Source organism: Postia placenta (genome assembly GCF_002117355.1).
Source record: "Postia placenta MAD-698-R-SB12 unplaced genomic scaffold POSPLAscaffold_3, whole genome shotgun sequence".
Taxonomy (NCBI): Eukaryota; Fungi; Basidiomycota; class Agaricomycetes; order Polyporales; family Adustoporiaceae; genus Rhodonia; species Rhodonia placenta.
The window spans coordinates 748,094-761,033 of NW_020169834.1; the positions used below are offsets into that span (position 1 = coordinate 748,094).

General features: G+C 57.3%; 7 protein-coding genes and 1 non-coding gene across 8 annotated transcripts; 2 read left to right on the forward strand and 6 right to left on the reverse strand.

Moving 5' to 3' along the window:
• Positions 1–16: 16 nt before the first annotated feature.
• POSPLADRAFT_1053597 (hypothetical protein) lies at positions 17–1,141 on the forward strand (the record flags this gene model as incomplete). Its single annotated transcript, XM_024480423.1, has 10 exons — positions 17–27; positions 79–140; positions 205–268; positions 316–368; positions 428–511; positions 565–692; positions 745–848; positions 906–983; positions 1,037–1,076; positions 1,133–1,141. 10 exons carry the CDS (start codon positions 17–19, stop codon positions 1,139–1,141), a joined length of 633 nt encoding a protein of 210 aa, XP_024341579.1.
• A 221-nt stretch (positions 1,142–1,362) lies between these two features.
• Positions 1,363–1,457, reverse strand: POSPLADRAFT_t46. Its single transcript has one exon. It is a non-coding gene; the product is annotated as a tRNA-Leu (tRNA).
• A 58-nt stretch (positions 1,458–1,515) lies between these two features.
• On the reverse strand, positions 1,516–4,156 carry POSPLADRAFT_1178336 (hypothetical protein; the record flags this gene model as incomplete). The annotated part of the gene is made up of 4 exons (XM_024488585.1): positions 1,516–1,748; positions 1,807–2,386; positions 2,420–3,597; positions 3,851–4,156. 4 exons carry the CDS (start codon positions 4,154–4,156, stop codon positions 1,608–1,610), a joined length of 2,205 nt encoding a protein of 734 aa, XP_024341580.1. The 3' UTR covers positions 1,516–1,607.
• A 223-nt stretch (positions 4,157–4,379) lies between these two features.
• POSPLADRAFT_1073194 (hypothetical protein) lies at positions 4,380–6,547 on the reverse strand. The gene is made up of 6 exons (XM_024482578.1): positions 5,947–6,547; positions 5,758–5,841; positions 5,334–5,682; positions 5,088–5,281; positions 4,849–5,035; positions 4,380–4,757 (listed from the first exon to the last, which is right to left on the reverse strand). The coding sequence occupies exons 1-6, from the start codon at positions 6,343–6,345 to the stop codon at positions 4,624–4,626; spliced, it is 1,347 nt and encodes a 448-aa protein (XP_024341581.1). The 5' UTR covers positions 6,346–6,547; the 3' UTR covers positions 4,380–4,623.
• Positions 6,482–6,895, reverse strand: POSPLADRAFT_1053600 (hypothetical protein; the record flags this gene model as incomplete). Its single annotated transcript, XM_024480424.1, has 2 exons — positions 6,482–6,784; positions 6,845–6,895. 2 exons carry the CDS (start codon positions 6,893–6,895, stop codon positions 6,482–6,484), a joined length of 354 nt encoding a protein of 117 aa, XP_024341582.1.
• Positions 6,896–8,061: 1,166 nt separating this feature from the next.
• On the forward strand, positions 8,062–9,088 carry POSPLADRAFT_1134170 (hypothetical protein; the record flags this gene model as incomplete). Its single annotated transcript, XM_024484442.1, has 6 exons — positions 8,062–8,160; positions 8,220–8,249; positions 8,306–8,529; positions 8,586–8,796; positions 8,858–8,989; positions 9,047–9,088. The coding sequence occupies 6 exons, from the start codon at positions 8,062–8,064 to the stop codon at positions 9,086–9,088; spliced, it is 738 nt and encodes a 245-aa protein (XP_024341583.1).
• A 104-nt stretch (positions 9,089–9,192) lies between these two features.
• Positions 9,193–11,259, reverse strand: POSPLADRAFT_1031793 (hypothetical protein; the record flags this gene model as incomplete). The annotated part of the gene is made up of 13 exons (XM_024476812.1): positions 9,193–9,265; positions 9,324–9,357; positions 9,415–9,441; positions 9,492–9,718; positions 9,770–9,791; positions 9,845–9,918; positions 9,972–10,495; positions 10,554–10,611; positions 10,730–10,752; positions 10,813–10,938; positions 10,995–11,033; positions 11,086–11,118; positions 11,185–11,259. The coding sequence occupies 13 exons, from the start codon at positions 11,257–11,259 to the stop codon at positions 9,193–9,195; spliced, it is 1,335 nt and encodes a 444-aa protein (XP_024341584.1).
• Positions 11,260–11,644: 385 nt separating this feature from the next.
• Positions 11,645–12,778, reverse strand: POSPLADRAFT_1053603 (hypothetical protein; the record flags this gene model as incomplete). Its single annotated transcript, XM_024480425.1, has 1 exon — positions 11,645–12,778. One exon carries the CDS (start codon positions 12,776–12,778, stop codon positions 11,645–11,647), a length of 1,134 nt encoding a protein of 377 aa, XP_024341585.1.
• Between the last annotated feature and the right edge of the window lie 162 nt (positions 12,779–12,940).

The following is a 12,940-nucleotide window of genomic DNA, read 5'->3' on the forward strand; positions in this document are numbered from 1 at the left end:
GTCTGCACTCCTCATCATGTCGGCTACGTACGTGTCCCTTTGGGTGATTGATATCATAGTGAAAATTACATAATGCAGATTCACCCCATCCACCGCTGTGGGCGATGCATCCAAGGAGCGCGAATGGGCAGCACAACTGGGTATGCTTCATGTCTCTGGTGTCCTGCACATGCGGTATCCCGAACTTGACACGCGTCATACAAGGCCTGCTGGACTGGGACAACACTCGTATTGTTTTCAATAAGCGATCGCTCTTGGAATTCCTCAAGTGAGCGCTTCTTCTCGAGATGTTCGACCCTCAGCTGAGGATACGAGGTACGCCGGCGTGACCGTCGATCCTAACTTCACGAACATTCAGAAACTTCCGAGTACGTCGATTTTTCGGTCATGCAGTTGATGTCTGTGGCTTATGCCTCTGCTCTACCAGGATATGCCACTTTCGGGACCTTCTCCTCAGCTGGAGACGAGGGTGCAGCATCGTCCCCTGCTCCGGCTGAGCCTGTAGCTTCCAGTGAGTGGACTATAGTCTACATCCATGTTACTCTCACTGATTTTGCGCTGCAGAAGGTCCAGATACGGGAGAGTACCGGCCGTCGCGCCGCGTGCGTACAGCACCTGGTGGTTCTCATTCTAACATTTTTGGTGTCGACAACGACGACGCATTGTCCTCTGCTCCTCCGCGTCCTGAACCAGTAGGGTGCCCCTGCGCAATTACGCTTGTCACTTGCACTAACACGGAACAAGCCTGCACAGCGTGTGCCCGAGGTCACCGCCAGCGCGACACCGCCAGCTGCGGCGGAACCTGCGGCTTCTCCAGAAATAGAGGACACAACCCAGGGATATAGTCGGTGAGCCCCTCGTTTTATGTGGAACTACCAATTCGAGTTCCTCATGACTGTTGCTAGGCCAAGGCGCTCCACATCTGGCGTTGCAGGATTGTGGGAGGAACCTGACCCGTCGCAGCAATTCAAACCCACGCGTCGGTATGTCCTTTCACTCTCAGTAGTTGGGGGGCGAGCTCACTTCATTTCACCAGTGTCCGCGAAATGCCAGGAGGCAAAGACAGCATCTCGGGTGTGCGTATCTGTATCATGTTCTGGTATCAGACTTGCCTTTGACCGCTCTTTCACAGCTGTTCTGAGAGTGCTGAGAGGCATCTGGAATGTAGAATACTGGTAAACAATGACGGGTGTATTTTTAATGGGTATCTTGCTGTGCGCATCTCCGTCTGTTAATGATGTAGCATCGAACGGCATACATTGTCCACTGGCTGTATTGGCAGCCTTACATCTCAGAGGATATGAGACTGTTCGATCATCTTGTGCTCATTGGAACCGGTAATCTAAAAAAACAAAATACATTTGGTGGCGGCGAGGTTCGAACTCGCGCGGACTTGCGCCCATTGGGAATCAAGATAACTTAAATCCAACGCCTTAGACCAACTCGGCCACACCACCAGCCTCAATAACACTGCTGTGTTCATCAATACAGCTTCAGGTAATCCCTTGACCTGTAAACAACAATTCATGCCCAACTTCTTATCAGTACAGCCCGTAAAGATGTTATGTATATTAGATCCGTGTTATGATTTATGTAGAATGCGCATATCAACCGCAGAAACTCCATAACCTGACATCCCCATCGTCGCTCCCGGAAACGATCTTGTCCTCGCCAAGGGCAAGACACGTCACCGCACCTCTGTGTCCGACGAGTGTCGCCATACAACGACCTTCTTCCCGGACCCAGACCTGAAGAACCAGATCAGTAAATCCTGGGAGTACATAGCGAAGATCATGTTTAGCTTACCTTGATGGTGCGATCATGGCTGCCACTGACAAGACGCAGCTTGTCACTCGCCACGGCCCAGACGCCCTCGATGTGACCGAACAAAGTCCTTGTGGCCTTGCCCGAGTCAATGTCCCACAGCTTTATGGTGTTGTCCAGGCTTCCCGAAATGAGGACGCGTTTCTGGCGCTTGGCTGCGTTCCGCTTGGGCTGGTTCACCGCCTTGGAGGGCTCTGAGTCGGCAGCACCGTTGGTGATAGACAACGCTTGAGCATAAGATGCAAGCGGCGAAGCGGACCTGGAGAGCGAGGAATATGACTGTGACAGCTGAGAGCGAGGGGAAGATGGCGAAAGAATCATAGGTAGGGGAGTGACAGGATCGTTCGGGGAGGATGGCGCCTCTGCCTCCGCTTCGTCACAGTCTTCGTCGACCATGACGAGCTTCAAGCTCTGCACCTGCCCGACGTGTCCCTTAAAGAGACGTACGCATGTGCGCAGCGAGAGGTCCCAGAGCCGGATCGTCCCATCGTCGGACGCCGAGAACAACATCTTTCCTCGATTGATGTCGTGGTTGGACCCGGAGAACTGCGACGCGTCCGGACTGCAGTCGAAGACAGATGAAACAGACGAAGACGAAGACGAACAGGAGGCCGGACTAGTCCCGTCGGCGTCCCACAGCTGCACAGCATTCACCCAATCGCAGTGTCCCCGGAGCGTGAAGCACTCGGCGGTCTTCAGGTTCCACACCTTAATCGTCGTGTCGACACTGCCGCTGGCGAGCACAGTCGAATCGAAGTTCAAGCACACGACGCCTTCAGTATGGCCCTCGAGCGTGCGGAGACACTGGCCCGTCCGCCAATTCCACACGCGCATAGTGCGGTCCATGCTGCCCGTGATGAGCTTCGCCTCGTCGAACTGCAGTGCGCGTACGGCACGAGTGTGGCCTGTGAGACAATGCACCTCCGTGCCAGTCTCCAGATTCCACACGCGCGCCGTGCGGTCGTACGAGCCGGTGATGAGGACGGGGAATGCGGGGTGCGAGAGCGTCTCGTCGAACTGCAGACACATGACGCCATCCGTATGTCCCTTCAGCGTGCGGACCGTACATCGCCCGCGCCTCCAATTGCGCTCGATGCGCAGCCGTTCGCAATAGACGTCCTTCCACGGCCGCGTGAGATAACGCGACGGTGACGGGCGCGGTTGTTGGGTTTGCGGATGTGACGGCACCGGTATACCTGCAGAACCGGAGGACGATGATGGGATAGGAGGGATACTGGCTGAGCGTGCGGCATCGTCTTCTAGTCGGGAGCGCTTCGCCGGCCGTTCGTCAGCAGGCACATCTGTCGCAGACTCTCGCTTCTTCCCTGCGACCTGCTCATCCTGACTCGTTGGCGGCGGGCTCGGGGACGTCGACGCGGACGGCATTCGGACCACGCGGCGCTTCTCGAGGATCGGAAGCCCCCACCCGCACTTCAGGCACTTCTGCCCTATGTGCTGCTCGCAAATGCCCCGCCACAGAATGTCGTCGTCCGCGAGGCTCTTCCACTGCCGGCTGACCTGCGCCGCACGGCAGAGAGAGGTGGCGTCGAGGTAGCCGAGGATCTTGAGCGAGACCTCGCGAGGCAGGACAACAAATGGGTCGAGACGGATGAGATACGACAGCTGGTCTGAGAGGAGGGAGAGCTGCGAGAAGCAGCACATGGTGAGGAGGCCCTGGAGGATGAGGGCACGGCGGGGGTGCGGCGAGGAGGAAAAGTTGGACCAGACGGCATTGACCGCCTCCCGTTCTTCCACCGGGAGCGCATCGAGTGCCTGCGAGCAAAAAAGAGTCAGCACACGAGTTCGCACTCAACACAACGCAGAGATCGTCCGTATGCTCGCTACAGTGCATACTGTGGGACTGGCCCAACGCCTATCCCCATCAAGACGCTCTCCCCAACGCCAACAGCTGGCGCTCGCACAGCCAGCCCCGCTGCTTCTCCCGACTTTTCCGGACGGCGATTGGCAATAGCCAAGCGGCCAGGATCGCCGTAAAAGACTTTGAAAGAGAGGCGCAGACACTCACCTGCTGGAGCTTGAGATTCGTCCCCTCGTCGGCCATCCTCTGGTGCCGCACACAGAGCTTCCTCGCGGGCGGCTGTGCAAGGGCCGTCCTGCTACCGCTGCTGCTCTCCGCGTGCGATGCATCCGGCTTGGTCACCAGCTGCAGCGACGAGTTGTCCACGACAGGGGCGGCGAAGGCGGCGGCCGGCTGCGGCGGCAGCACGGCGCTGGGGCTCGGCGGGCGGGACATCGACTCGGACGCGAGACGCGGCGGGGGGAGGGTGTCGCAGAGATACGAGGACGAGGCGGTCGGCGACGAGGTAGACATGGTCGAGGGGGGCGGCGAGAGCGAGGACGAACGGACACTTAAGAGAGAGAGTCGCGGCGGACGAGCGCGCTGCACTGCTCAGAGTGCGAGGAGAGGTCGCGACATCGCGTGCCATCGCGCCATCCGGAGCGCTGAGTCACGCTCGCGGCCAATCGCACTGCCGCCGTCGACAACTCTCTCTCGCACAAAAACGTGCGGCGGCTTCACCAGAATCGCACAAGATGGCGAATGCATGCATCTATGCATCTCAGATTCAGATTCATAACAACATAACGTAACTTTGACGGTACGACGACTCTGCCACACAACACAACACAACATCATGGAAACCTTATACAACTGATCGGGGATGCGTTCCAACACAAGATATATACGGCGGCAACGCATGCGCAGTTGGGTAGCAGACAGACCGGCTCGGCAGCGTGGATTAACAGAATCACAACAACAGTCCCACTGCACCGGCCTATTCAGTCCAGGGAGACCCGCATTTGCTCCAATGGTATCGGCACGAAATTGTCCAGATGAACCGAGCGTGAGGCCAGCTCCTTCTCGCAATGCGGCGGTACAAGCCGCCGGATCAAGTCTGGTCGGACAGATAGCTCTGCAGGGGAAGACATACGTCAGCGTCATGTTCTGCAGCCATCGGCTGCGGAAGCACGACATATGAATGAATACACAATGCGGTCACGAACCTTCGCGAGTAAAGTTGAATAGCAACGGGAACTCTTTCCCGTTGGGCATGCGTGCGCCTTCCACCCTCAGCTCGTCGAAGAACGGGTGGCACATAGCCTCTACAGCACTCAAGCGCGCCTCGGGAGTGTACTCGAGAAGCTTAGACACCAGGTCAATCGCTTCCGGGGCTGTGCGGGGCCGGAAGACCTGTGCTAAATATGAGCACACGTAAATAGAGGCGCGAGCAAGGCACACAGACCTTCGAGAAGGGATGAGGCTTGATTTGTGGGAACTTGTGCTCCATGTAATTCGGGTTCATCGTCTTGATCTGGTCTCGTGAGGGCGTTCCGAGAACCTTGATGATCTCGACTAGCTGGTCAATGCCGCTCTCGCCTGGGAAGAGCGGCTGGCCCAACATCAACTCGGCCATAACACACCCAGTCGACCAGATGTCTACGACTGTGATCAGCCAGGGTGAAGGTCGCACCCGCACAGCCACACGTACCGATGTTGGTGGTGTAATTCGTCGCACCAAAGATGAGCTCGGGCGCTCTGTAATACCGCGAACAAATGTAGCTGACGTTTGGTTCGCCCGCGACGAGGATCTTTGCAGAGCCGAAGTCGCAGAGCTTGAGGACGCCCGTCGCAGGGTTGAGGAGCAAATTCTGGGGCTTGATGTCTCGGTGGCATATGCCGACCGAATGAATGTACATCAAAGAGCGCAGCAGCTGGTACATATACAGCTTGATCTGAAGCATGGGCATGGGCTGCTTGAGCTTTGCATAGTGGCGACTCGCGCGATACACGGTTTCTGGAACATATTCGAGCACAAGATTGAGGTACACTTCGTCTTTCTTTTGTGACTGACATCAGTTGAACCCATTCTCGTCTTGTTCACGTCGGCTGCGGGAGGGAGGAGAAACTCTCACCTTATCGCCATTCGAGTAGAAGAATGCCTTGAGGTCAACTACATTGGGGTGCTTCACGAGCCTCATGATCTGCAATTCGCGGTTCTACGCAGCATTTGAGAAGAAAACAGCTCAGTTCAAATTGAAACGCGCATGCAATGCGTAAATCCCTGTGTGGATGTACGCACGGCACGTGAAGAAACCGCGTACCTTGAACCTCTTGTCCTGCAGGACCTTCTTGATAGCAATCTCGGAGGAGCCTTCTGGTTCGTCGAGGAGCTTGGCCTGGAACACGATTCCAAACGAGCCGTTGCCGATGACCTTGCAGTTGGTGTAGACGAGATCCCTCACGTCGCCGGTCTTGCCGTCCGAGGCGACAACCTTGACGACCTTGCGGGGATCATCGACGGCTGTGCATAGTGTGGTCAGCAAGCCGAACGGAAGGGAGCCCATGGAGCTGACGAGCAAGCGGAACCACAGAGAACGGGACGCGGGGTCGGCGTCTGGCCGTTGCGCGCGTGGACACACATTCCTCGGGCAGATGGGGGCGCAACAAGCAGGAGACATACGAGATATCTTCACGCCATTGATTGGGCCGTGCGTTGCCATTGCAAGGCGAGTGGATGTTACGGATACAGTTTGTTCCTCGAGAGAAGGAGCGAGCGAGAGAAGCGCCGGGGGCGACGGCCGAGACGGGGAAAGCGGGCGAGAGCAAGGACGCTAGTAGAGGCGCGAGAGCTTGGTATTACTGGGCGAGTACGGGGACGGCGAGGACGACGAGGACGGCGGGGAGACGATGAGGAGGAGGAGGAGGAGCAAGAGAGGGGAATGGCAAAGAGGAGGCGCGGGAAGAAGCGATCACCAGACCAGTTGGCGCCACCGAGCGCAAACAACCGCCGCCACCGTCCAGGGCTTGAACTGCCTCGCCGCCCAGCTCTGGCCATGCCCCGCCCTTCTCTGCCCTCACCGCCGCGCCCAGCTCCTTGCGCGACTGCGCCAATGGCCGCCACGTATCGTCCTCGTACTGCAACCCTGATCCCGAGCGTCCCTACCCCGACATTGACGTATCTCCAGTTGCAGTACGCCGCGCTGGGAAGCCTGATCGTACAGCATCCGACTCTGCCAGCTGATGATCTTCATGTCCTTGCTCGAGACCCATTGGCTCGTCCCAAGGCCCCCCCGGAATGCATTCAATATTGCGCCCTGCCACCCTCCCCTCACTGGGGCGTAGATTGACCTGCGGGGACTTCTAATGTGATCGATTCGTCAAGGATCTGCTGATCTCGTGTTGTCGCCCGTCGTCGCGAGGCTGTGTCCGTGGGTGCCGTCGACCCTGTCCGCTCCTCCCAATCCGCCATTCTCGCAGCTGACTGCTATGTCGCTTGTCATGGGTTCGCCGTCTTGTTCGCATGAAGAGTCGTACACCACACTCGGGCACGCGCCGTCACTAAGCACGGCCGGATGATGTACATGATCGAACAGAATCCCGTTCAACTTTGTTTCACCTTGACATTCTTCTCTACTCAGGCCCATCCATGTATAACGCCACCGTTCGGAACCTGTGTGAGGTTCTCTCCTCGCGCCAGGGCACGCCACTCGCACCCTCGGCCATGCTGCGGCCAGCCATCAGTATTCCGCCTGAAGCTGGACGGACGGGGTCATCGAGCTGTCGTAGTGCTGCCTCACGTACCGGCATTGTGTATCCTAGTTTGGTGTTCATGAGTTTATGGATGTAATTTATCACTCAGTGTAGATCTCCTCATGGCTTTCTTCTGCAACGACTGGATAATGTATTGCACCTTCTACCTACTATGGTTGGAGGGAGTTGCTCAAGGTATAGAGTTGCTCAAACCGCCTTGTACAGCCTTCCATATCTCTATTTTAAATCCCAAAAAAAAGGGAGAGCGTTTATAGTCCCTACGGATGCCCCCATGGCACTGAAATGATAAGATCATGAATGTGGAAAGAATAGCATGCTCGACAAGGCAATGTGACAACAGTGTACGCAAATATGATCATTTATATAGCACCCCTCCAAAACGAGTTGTCTTCGCGGATACATGCAGGTACAAGCATCATTCATTGTATTATCCACAGTTTTAGAGAAGATCTTGATGCATCGATTGAGACAAGAGTAAGGAAAACCACGCAGTAGTTCGTGAACCCGAGGCTTGCGAACGCATGAGCAACCCCTTCCCAACCATGGTAAGGGATATTCAGCCAATGAGAGTGTCTGGATTCGGCGTCAGCGCCGCGACACGTGAGGTCGACCCGAGCCAGTCCCGATTTCGCGCGCCTACGCGAGCCATCTCATACCTGGTCGACATGTTGGCCGCACGACTGGCTCGGGCCATCGCTCGCCCTCTTCCCCAGTGCAGGAGAATCTCGTCCACACCATGTCGGAGATCAGACGCTCTTTTCATGGTATGTGCCGCCTGGTCTTAGCAGCGTCGCAGTGACATACCGAGGCCGTCTCGACGCAGCACCGCGATACGCCGTATAACAACCCCAAGGTGCGTGCGACCGCACCCTGTGCGCCGCATACGTGTATTCACAGCCCGGCACACAGATCGCCTTTGAGTTCAGCTCGGAGAACTTGAAGCGCGCGCAGGAGATCATCGCGCACTACCCGCCGCAATACAAGAAGGCCGCCGTCATCCCGCTGCTCGACCTCGCCCAGCGGCAGAACAAGGGCTGGACGAGCATCAGCGTCATGAACTACGTCGCCAAGCTGCTCGAGATGCCGCCCATGCGCGTGTACGAGGTCGCAACGTTCTACACCATGTTCAACCGGTGCGTCTCTTACCGCAGCGTCTTGACCTTCCGCGTCGCTCAGCGGTGCCCCGCAGTGAGCCGATCGGCGAGAACTTTGTCCAGGTCTGCACCACGACGCCGTGCATGCTCCGCGGGTCGTATGAGATCCTCGACACCGTCTGCCAACACCTCGGCGGCATCAAGCCGGGCGAAACGACCAAGGACGGCAAGTTCACCGTGATCGAGGTCGAGTGCCAGGGCGCGTGCAGCAATGCGCCAATGCTAGTCGTGAACGACGACTTTTATGTCAGTGCCCATGGTTCGTGACTGGGTTTTGGGCCTGTGCTCATGTACGCCATGTTCCTAGGAGGATCTCACCTCAGCTACAACGAAGAAAGTGCTGGACGCATTCACCAAGGGCGAGAAGCCAAAACCCGGCCCCCAGAGTGGTCGTCATACGAGTGAGAACTCGGCTGGCCTCACCGCGCTGGCGTCAAAGGTCAGTGTATACATGCCATTGAATGGACTTCAAATTGATGTATGACCTGACTTGCAGCCGTACGGTCCTGGCGAGTTCTGTACAGAGGAGTTCCGGTAGACAATACAACTCCGATTCCCTATTCAGTCCGACATGGTGGGTATCGATATGTATGAGTGCATGCTGTGATGAGTGTTCCGGCGATATCCAAGCTGCCTTCCAATTCAGTCGTCTCCCTCTCCATCGTCCGTACCATACATTCCTTCCCCGCCTTCCGGGAGCCTCTCCACGATATATCTGCGGGAGCGAGAACATGTCAATGCACACGCACGAAGCAGAGACCCTCAAAGCTTACTCGATTTCCTCCTTCAAGTCCGCGCAGTATCGCTCTGCAAAATGTTAGTAATGTTGGTGTATGCGTGCGGGTTTCGACACGAGAAACACACCTAGCGGAAGATGTGATTTGTCAAGCCCTGTGCATGGCCTTGAGTGGCAGGACGACCAGAAGAACGAGAGAACTTACCGAATGGCATCTCGATTTCGTCTGCGATGCCTTCAATTCCCATTAACGTGAACGCAACTACCGTCACAATAGGTACCATCCCCCAGCCAAGCTCTTTTATGAGCGTGAACGGGAGGACAAACAAGTAGAGCGTCACGCATTGCTTGAGATGAATGCTGTACGACCGCGGGATGGGCGTGTTGGCCACACGCTCCATGGCCGTCATCATGCTTACCATGCCTTGCACGCTGGGGACGGGTCAAAGACTCATATCACTGGGAGACAAGAGACACACATACTGCCCGTTCATCGCGTTCGTACCTGTCCGCCGACGGTCAGCGCATAGCGTGACAGGCACTTCGAAAGACTCTTACCGGCCGGGCCGACGGTCTCGAGATACCCATCGCGCTTGAACAAGAACAGCGTCCGGGAGATCTCATGCGCTATTCTGCGGGTCTTCCAGTCAGTGCCTGGCGGCGCCACCGGGGCGCATGCACCTACACCAGCGGGAGCGGCGTCGACAGCTGCTCGGGGTGGGCGTTGAAGTCAATCGTCTGGTGCAGCGCGCTCAGCAGCGGCGTCCGCGGCGTCTTCGCCCCCGGCTGCTTGAGCTTGTCCTTGCTGCGCTTCACGCGGATCCGCTTCGTCGCGTCCCCCGCCTCGACGGCGACCTCCAGCGGGCGCCCCTCGTCCGGGGTGCCCGCGCCGCTGGTGGTCACGGACGTGTGTGCCGTCGCCGCGTAGGTCGTGTACGCCGATGTCCCGCGCGACGCCTTACCGCCGCGCACGAGGCCGGCCGTCGCCGCGGGCAGGATGCCGGCGTAGTCTGCCCATTCGAGCCCGTCCTCGCCGCGCAGGTAGTGCTTGACCGTGAACGCAAAGGCGGCACAGAGCTTCAGCGCATTTACTTTGCGCCGCCGGAGCTGCGCGGGGGTCAGGTTCGCGCTGGGTGCCTTGCCCTTCGCAGCGTCATCTGCGGGGGGCACAGCGACGTTGATCCAGATGAGCTGCGACAGGCTGCGGATCTGCAGGAAGCGCTAGCTCAGGCATGGATGTCTCTGCACAGGCAGGTGTCGAACGCACATGGGCTGTCATCGTGGCGAAATCTTTGCGGCCCTCATAGTATCGATCGTATGATGTGCTGAGACATGTTCAGAACGTACGCATATGCGCGATGAGCGTCGGCCGCTTACCCGTTTCTGGAATGTGCCTTTCAGCATACATGGTAGTAGGTGCGCCTTACGCCGCGTTTCACGCACCTGAATACTAGAATCAAGCCGACCTAGGTAGTGTGAAGCAATTGAGGCTACATATTGCTGAGATTGTATGAGATGGGACTCACAACTACGGATAGCAGAGGCACGACCTGGTTGGTGAGCGCCACATCGGTCCCTCTATCCCATAGATACGCGGCGCCGCTCGCAAACAGCGTAACGGTCAAGACAGGGCCAATGATGCGCGGCACGATCTACGCGTAGGCTCCTCAGCTTCACATGTCGCACCATGATGCCTTGCAATGCTTACGCTGCCCTGCAATCGGAGCACATCCGGGAGCCATGAATACTGTACAACGACGTTAGTCCGGCGGCTTCGCTGCAAGCACGCACGGACGAACCTTCCTCAAGCGCTGCCTGGTAATAATCTTCGTCTGCAACAGACGGACGCCAAGCAGTGAGCAACAAGCCCGCGGCGCTCTGCAGGTCTGAACTCAAACCTTGGGCGCGCCAATAGCCACAGTCGAGCGTTTAGTGGTCGTGGTGGTCGTCTCAGTCGTCACTGGGGTCGTCATCTCGGATCGCGATCACTCGGGGCGAGTGCACGGTTAAAGAACTACGAGAGTGTGCAAGATAGTCGGAAGAAGAGTCTATGGGGCCACAGAGGCACCAACGCGTAGGTCGCTGTGACCGCTCCAAAGCAGTGCGGGGAGCCTCAGGCGCACGCGTCGGTCATGCGCATCGTGAAGCCCCACCGCGGTCACGCGACCGCATTGAGACGCGTTCCCGAAGAGATATAGTCTAGATCGCGGCACGGCTCGTCAAACGCGAAGACATTTATTACAAGATCACTGTGCTACGTGACGCGACAACACAGAGGAAAGACAACACAATTGGTGCTAGAACAGCCAGGCAATGCATAACCCGAGGATTGTTTACAGACCGACAAGAACAGCGTCCTCAGAGACAAAAGTAGCCCGGAGAATCGACGAGAACAGGCGGAGTGATCATCGTGGAAGCTTTCGCATCGGCCATTGGCGGAGTTGACGGGGTCGACAAACAGAAGGACTGGATGACCGCTGGAGAAGCCAGGCTAGGGGCGAGTGCGGTCGGCGGCGTTGAGGGCCCACCAAACGCGCTCTTGTACGAGAGCCGCCGTGAGAGGGCGAGGCGCAGGGCTGGAGGACGCGGGGCGTGGGACTTTGGGCAGCTACCAGTCAGGGGGTAGTGGCTGCGCTTTGCAGGTTGTGTGTTTCTGAGGGGAGAGATGGGCAGCCGCAAACCAGCCTTCAGAGCATCACTATCAGATCGTCTGGGCGCCCAACGAAACAGAGTGGACACGGCGTTGCTTGGAGGAAGCGAGCTCGACCTCTGCCCAGGAGAAGATGGAGTAGGGGATTCTCGGATAACAGGAGAAGTGAAAGGCAGATCAATAGGCGTCTGAGGCGAGTAATCGAGACCAGCACCGTCAAAGACGAGATGGACCCCAGTCAGATTTCTCGGTTTGGGCATTCGCGCGCGAAGAAGCTCTGGGGGCGCAATGGGTGTTTGCACGCGTTGATCCACGGGGGTTATAGGTGTGACATCTCCTGAGCAAGAAGGTGCCGTGCGAGGCCCAGGGAGCGGATTATCTAGTCCAAGAAAGCCGAGGGTGGACTGCCATTCAGACGGAGAAGGGAGCTCTAGCTTGCCGCACAAAGCAGGTCCGTTCGAGGCGAGTCGGCGACGAGACATAGATGACGGCTCGCAAACGGGACGAAGAGAAGAAGGCCCAAATATGCGAGGGGAAGTCCTGATCAGGGTGTCGGATTGCACAGGCTCGAGAAACATAGGGTGAACGCGCTTCGCAGGTGGTAGACTACTGGCAGCGTCGCTAGGTGCTTCCACGGTGCTAGCGGTGCGGCATTCATTCGGATCCAGGACAAGATGTTGAAAGGGCACAAGAGGCATAGTCTCGGAACGCGGAAGCGGTGGGTGCAAAGATCCTTCGTTGTCCTCGGAGTCTGGTTCTGTGAACAAAATATGCTCTGCACGCTCGGGATAGTCCGTACGTTCGACATTATCAGAGAGATTGTGTGTCTGATTTCCGTTCATGGTGGTGAACGTGGGGGCGCGAGTTGAGCAAGAGGAAGCGTCGTGGGCGTATATATATGGCAAACGAGGACCTCGGACCGGCAAAGGACAGCTCGTCATACCAGCGACGTTCAACTTTCAAGTCCATTGCATCATCGACACTACAGTGTCATACACGTGATC

Bases quoted from the DNA above. Each gene is read 5' to 3' on its own strand.
- POSPLADRAFT_1073194 (XM_024482578.1), bottom strand. From the start codon at position 6,345: ATGGCAACGCACGGCCCAATCAATGGCGTGAAGATATCTCGTATGTCT. The intron at 5,683-5,757 runs GTGAGAGTTTCT...CAGTCACAAAAG, and splicing joins TCTACTCGAATGGCGATAAG to AAAGACGAAGTGTACCTCAA. The intron at 5,282-5,333 runs GTACGTGTGGCT...TCACAGTCGTAG, and splicing joins GAATTACACCACCAACATCG to ACATCTGGTCGACTGGGTGT.